The sequence below is a fragment of the Salmo salar genome, chromosome ssa10 (assembly GCF_905237065.1).
Source record: "Salmo salar chromosome ssa10, Ssal_v3.1, whole genome shotgun sequence".
Taxonomy (NCBI): Eukaryota; Metazoa; Chordata; class Actinopteri; order Salmoniformes; family Salmonidae; genus Salmo; species Salmo salar.
In genome coordinates, this window is record NC_059451.1 from 22291970 (window position 1) to 22298730 (window position 6761).

At 42.7% G+C, this 6761-nt stretch overlaps 1 protein-coding gene across 3 annotated transcripts in view; it reads right to left on the reverse strand.

Moving 5' to 3' along the window:
• Positions 1 to 4522, reverse strand: part of dot1l (DOT1-like histone H3K79 methyltransferase) — a 30675-nt gene extending 26153 nt beyond the window's left edge. For all 3 annotated transcript variants that reach the window (XM_014216390.2, XM_014216389.2, XM_014216388.2), the window contains exon 1: positions 4162 to 4522. In XM_014216390.2, the coding sequence (XP_014071865.1) occupies positions 4162 to 4242 (81 nt within the window). In that variant the 5' untranslated portion in view covers positions 4243 to 4522. The remainder of the gene's footprint in view (positions 1 to 4161) is intronic.
• Positions 4523 to 6761: the final 2239 nt, after the last annotated feature.

Sequence of the window (6761 nt, forward strand, 5' to 3'; positions counted from 1 at the left end):
GTATTCTCTCTGGTATGCAATCTGGTTTCCGCTCAGGTTATAGATGTATCACTGCAACCTAAAAGGTCCTAAATTATGTCAGCATTGCCCTTGATACTAAGCAATGTTGTGCTGCTATTTTTATTGACTTGGCCAAAGCTTTCGATACGGTAGTCCATTCCATTCTTCTGGGCCGGCTAAGGAGTATTGGTGTCTCTGAGGGATCTGGTTTGCTAACTACCTCTCTCAAAGAGCGCAGTGTATAAAGTCAGAAAATCTGCTGTCTCAGCCACTGCCAGTCCACAAGGGAGTACCCCAAGGCTCAATCCTAGGCCCCATGCTCTTCTCAATTTACATCAACAACATAGCTCAGGCAGATGATAGTCTTCTACTCAGCTGGCCCCTCCTTGGATGTTGTGTTAAACACTCTACAACAAAGCTTTCTTAGTGTCCAACAAGCTTTCTCTACCCGTAACCTTGTTCTGAACACCTCCAAAACAAAGGTCATGTGGTTTGGTAAGAAGAATGCCCCTCTTCCCACAGGTGTGATTACTACTTCTGAGGGTTTAGAGCTTGAGGTAATCACCTCATACAAGTACTTGGGAGTATGGCTAGACAGCACACGGTCCTTCTCTCAGCACATATCAAAGCTGCAGGCTAAAGTTAAATCTAGACTTGTTTTATCTATCATAATCGCTACACTTTCACCCCAGCTGCCAAACTAACCCTGATTCAGATGACCATCCTACCCATGCTAGACAAAATGTATAGATCGGCAGGTAAGGGTGTTCTCGAGCGGCTAGATGTTCTTTACCATTCGGCCATCAGATTTGCCATCAATGCTCCTTATAGGACACATCACAACACTCTATACTCCTCTGTAAACTGGTCATCTTTATACCCGTCGCAAGCCCCACTGGTTGATGCTTATTTATAAAACCCTATTACACGGAACCCAAACTGGCTGCGTGCGTATGCCATCGTGAATACATTTATTTTGACCCCCTACACCAAACGCGATCACGACACGCAGGTTAAAATATCAAAACAAACTCAACCAATTACATTAATTTGGGAACAGGTCAAAAAGCATCAAACATTTATGGCAATTCACCTAGTTAGCTTGCACTTGCTAGCTAATTTGTCCTGGGATATAAACATTGACTTGTTATTTTACCTAAAATGCACAAGGTACTCTACTCCGACAATTAATCCACACATAAAACAGTCAACCAAATTGTTTCTAGTCATCTCTCCTCCTTCCAAGCCTTTTCATCTTTGAACTTATATGGTGATTGGCATCTAAACTTTCATAGTATTACTACAACAACCGGCAACACAGTTTGTCTTTCAACCACCCATGTGGGTATATCCAATGAGGAGATGACACGTGGGTACCTGCTTCTATAAACCAAGGAGGAGATGGGAGAGGCAGGACTTGCAGCGCTATCTGCGTCAGAAATAGAAAGGAGTTCCATTTTAGCCCTTGGCAACGCAGACGCCCGTTGACGCGTCCGAGCAGTGTGGGTGCAATAATTGAATAACATAGATTACAAAATATATTTTGCAACGCTCGCGCACCCGACGTGAGCGGTGTGGTCAGCCTATTAGGCCTCACTCCCCCCCTATCTGAGATATCTACTGCAGCCCTCATCCTCCACATACAACACCCGTTCTGCCAGTCACATTCCGTTAAAGGTCCCCAAAGCACACACATCCCTCCTCTTTTCAGTTCGCTGCAGCTAGCGACTGGAACGAGCTGCAACAAACACTCAAACTGGACAGTTTTATCTCAACCTCTTCATTCAAAGACTCAATCATGGACACTCTTACTGACAGTTGTGGCTGCTTTACGTGATGTATTTTCTCTACCTTCTTGCCCTTTGTGATGTTGTCTGTGCCCAATAATGTTTGTACCATGTTTTGTGTTGCTACCTTGCTGTTTTGTCATGTGGTGTTGCTACCATGCTGTTTTGTCATGTGGTGTTGCTACCATGCTGTTTTGTCATGTGGTGTTGCTACCATGCTGTTTTGTCATGTGGTGTTGCTACCTTGCTGTTTTGTCATGTGGTGTTGCTGCCATGCTGTTTTGTCATGTGGTGTTGCTACCATGCTGTTTTGTCATGTGGTGTTGCTACCATGCTGTTTTGTCATGTGGTGTTGCTACCATGCTGTTTTGTCATGTGTTGCTGCCTTGCTATGTTGTTCCATTAGGTCTCTCTATGTAGTTATGTTGACTCCTGTCGTGATGTGTGTTTTGTCCTATATTTATATATTTTTTTAAATATAAAAAATTATCCCAGCCCCTGTCCCTGCAGGAGGCCTTTTGCCAGGCTGTGATTGTAAATAAGAATGTGTTCTTAACTGACTTGCCTAGTTAAATAAAGATTAAATAAAAATATTCCTTATATTACAGAAACCAGACGGCACGATTTTCTTTTTTTTCTTCTGTAGTTAGGGGCACACTCCAACACTCCAACACTCAGACATAATTTACAAATGAAGCATGTGTTTACTGAGGTCACCAAATCAGAAGCAGTAGGGATGAGCAGGGTTGTTTTCTTGATAAGTGCGTGAATTGGACCATTTTCCTGTCCTGTTCAGCATTTAAGTACTTGAAGTACTTTTGGGTGTCAGGGAAAATGTATCGAGTAAAAAGTACATTATTTTCTTTAGGAACGTAAAGCCAGTGGAGTCAAATTCAAAGTTGTCAAAAATATAAATAGTAAAGTACAGATACCCCAAAAACCACTTAAGTAAAAATACGTTAAAGTACTACTTAAGTACTTTTAACATTACACCACTTGGGGTCTCGCTACAAACATCCCACAGAGTCTGACCCACACGTAAAAAAGATTACTTTCTAGCTAACAAATACATGGCTAGTAGTTAGCAAAGAAACTTACTGGTAACCAACCCATTTTTATGTATGTGCTAGTAAGTAGGTCAGGTGCTAAAGTATGCGAACTAGCTAATGTTTGTTAAATGTTTAACGTTACATGCTCACCACGCCGCTCGTGTTGCGTGTGTGAGCATTGCAAAATAAATATATGCATACATGTTATTCAATCATTGCACCTACACTGCTCGCGAGCATCTGTGTCGCCAGACGCTAAAATAAAACTTGGTTCTATTTGTGACACTGCAAGTCCCGCCTCCTCATTAGTTTTTAGGAGCAGATACCCACATGCCATCTACTCATTCGTTTTTAGGACCACATACCTACATAGGTGATTGAAACAGGAATTGAGGTACACACTCCAGTCATTAGTGGTAAGTTAGTTGCCAACTGCCATATAAAGTCCGAAGAAGAAGCTGCAGCTGCTTGAAGGAGGAGAGATTATTCGAAACGAACTTGGTTTACCCTTTTATCTGTGGGTTAATTGTCAGAGTAGAGGACCATGTCCATTTCAGGTCAAATAACACAATGTTTATATCTCTGGACAAATTCGCTAGCAATAGCAAGCTAGCTAAATTGGCAAATATATTTAATGCTTTTCGACCTATCCCCAAATTAATATAGTTGGTTCAGAGTTCGTTTTGATATTTCAACCTGCGTGTCCTGATCGCTTCTGTGGGTGGACAAAATCAACATGCGCGCGGTCTGGTCAGCATGTCAGACAGAATTACAACGCGAGTCAAATAAAACTGTTAAAGCTAACTTAATGACCTAACGTGGAGTGTCAGCTAGACTTATGAAAACGAGGAACCGATGTAGTTAGCTAAGTGTGCAATGTTTCTCGTGTGATTTGTGAAATCCTCCAATCTAATGATTTGTGTACACTACTACAGTAACGTTAGTTAGTTAGCCTTGGTTTTAGGTTCAGTCTGTAGCCACATTAGGTGCCTATCCCACTTAGTGGATGGATAACGTTATACCGTAATGCAATATCTACTTTCACTCCACGTGCACATTTGTCGCTTCTGGATAGCTCCGAAAATGTATTATGTACACTGTATGCTAACTCAGTGTTGGTACACTGGTGGGCCGTCTGTCTGACCTGCATGGCTTGCCTTGGCTTAGTAAGTAACCTTAGCTAGCAAGCGGATAATTAGCTAGTAGCTACCGTTAGCGAATTAACGTTAGCTAGCAACATTAAATAGATTAATAAATCCAGTACTGACTTGGTTGCCCAAGTTATACGTTAGCTGGCAAATTGTTTGGTCTGATTAAATACTTACGTATACTGGTAACGGCCACGGATAGCCAGCAGCTTCGGCTCCAACCGGCGACTTCAGCTTGAGTTCTAGCTTTTCTCCCATTCTACACTTTCTCCTGCGTTTGCTACGGTGGTAGGCTGGCTATGCTTGCTAGTTTAGTGAGCTAGCTACTACAATGTGATCATTTTGTCAGAAAAAAAATCTTAACACAATAGAAGAAAAAAATCGATTATTGTAATCGTGTGACGTAGTGCACGCCCCTTGTAGTCCGACGTTCAAATATTTCCGTTTGATTTTAATCAATTTATTTCAAAAATAAAATGTTCATGCCGAGCGGCTACTACACCTCGTCCTCGGCCGTACAGCCGCCATCTTGCTCCGCTCGGCGTGAAAAAAGGCAAAGCGGCCTCTACCAAAGTGACGACAACGTCGGGGGGGGGGACTCAGAGTATGGGAAGTATACGGTTACCGGGAGTGTACAACCGGATTGTTACATTTCGAACGGTGACCATGACGAAAATAACGAGTCATTATCTTCTGTTAGACAGTTTGAATTGGGATTTCCCGGGAGCAATAACGGCCAACTGGCGGGAAATACAATTTTACTTGATTACTCACTGTGACAGTGAATTACGAAAGTCAGGCTTTTGTTGTTATGGAGTAGAGGGGCAGACCTCGAAGTAGTTTGCGTTCCTTATTTCATGTTCAAGAGGTGGTGATGGATCTTGTACAAGAGAGACACTCAATGAGGTGCTATCCCACTTCTAACACCAGTGTAGCAAATTCAGGGTGTGTGGTGGTGGGGAAGGCTCAACCATAGTCCCTGTCACCAAAGATTACTGTATCGGTGCTGTCACTGCAAATTATACATTTTACATTTACATTTTAGTCATTTAGCAGACGCTCTTATCCAGAGCGACTTACAGTAGTGAATGCATACAATTTCATACATTTTTTTCTGTGCTGGCCCCCCGTGGGAATCGAACCCACAACCCTGGCGTTGCAAACACCATGCTCTACATCCGGGTTAGGGGAGGGTTTGGCCGGGGGGGCTTCCTTGGCTCATCGCGCTCTAGCAACTCGTGGCGGGTCGGGCGCCTGCAAGCTGACTTCGGTCGTCAATTGAACAGTGTTTCCTCCGACACATTTGTACGGCTGACTTATGGGTTAAGCGAGCAGTGTGTTAAGAAGCAGCGCGGAGTGGTGGGTCATGTTTCGGAGGACGCATATCTCGACCTTCGAGCCCGTTGGGGAGTTGCAGCGATGAGACAAGGTCGTAAACTACCAATTGGATATCAGGAAAATGTGTAAAACATTTTTTTTTAAGTGTTATATGGGAAATGTCTCTTACGTATGGAGTTGCTATAGGAGTTGATGATGATTATGCCAAGAGGTCCAAACCTCTTGATGTTGCTTGACTTTAGGCATTGTAAGGTTCTACACAAATGCCTATAGGCATCCCTCTGCTGCCACCAGTGTAGCCAACCAATGTAGAGAGAGGGAATGCCGTAGTTCAGGGACCCCCAGGGGCCCCCCCCCCACACACACACACACACACACACACACACACACAGGTTGTTGTTGGGGAAAACCTTTAACTTGTTACAATTCTACACATTTTGCCATTGGGCAAAGAGAAATTTCCAGTTTTATAGCTGCATAAACTAGGATGTCAATCTTGACTATTTTTCAACTTAAGCTGTGCCGTTTACCATCATTGCTATTTTATTTTAAGAGTCAAAGCTGAGACCAAAGTCTCTTCTCAATATGAGCCCTGTATAGCACCACAATACGTCAAAATACAAACACATTGAACTACACATTCGCATACAAAAAGCAAAACAATCTTCTGTAAAAAGGTCCCTTATCAACTGTCTGAAATGCCCTAGAGGCACCGATTCCTCCAACTTTAAAGTGCATTGTAGATCACACAAGGCTCAAGGAAACCAAAGGCTGATCTACCTAACTCTCGAGACATCAAAGGAGTCTCCAGAGTTAACCAATCCTGTGAACGAGTTTGATAACTTGTCATTTTAAATCTTAAGTGACGTTAAGTAAGTCTGAGGTTTGTGGAGCAGGGCTTTGTAAACAGAAAGAGCGCAGGTATTCGTTCGATTATAAAACCATCCAATAGTGCAGATGTAATCCATCTGAGACAATCTTACGAGAACTTGAATACAACAACCATTTATACTGAACAAAAGTATAAACGCAACATGTTTCATGAGGTGAAATAAAAGATCCCAGAAATGTTCCATACGGACAAAGATTATTTCTCAATTTTGTGCAAAAATCTGTTTACATCCCAGTTAGTGAGCATTTCTCCTTTGCCAAGAGAATCCATCCACTTGACAGGTGTGGCATATAAAGAAGCTGATTAAACAGCATGATCATTACACAGGTGCACCTTGTGCTGGGGACAATCAATAAATCAATCAAATGTAGTTATAAAGCCCGTTTTACATCAACCGATGGCAAAGTGCTATACAGAAACCCAGTCTAAAACCCCAAACGGCAAGCAATGCAGATTTAGAAGCACAGTGGCTAGGAAAAACTCCCAAGAAAGGAAGGAACCTAGGAAGCAACCTAGAGAGGAACCAGGCTCTGAGGGGTGGCCAGTC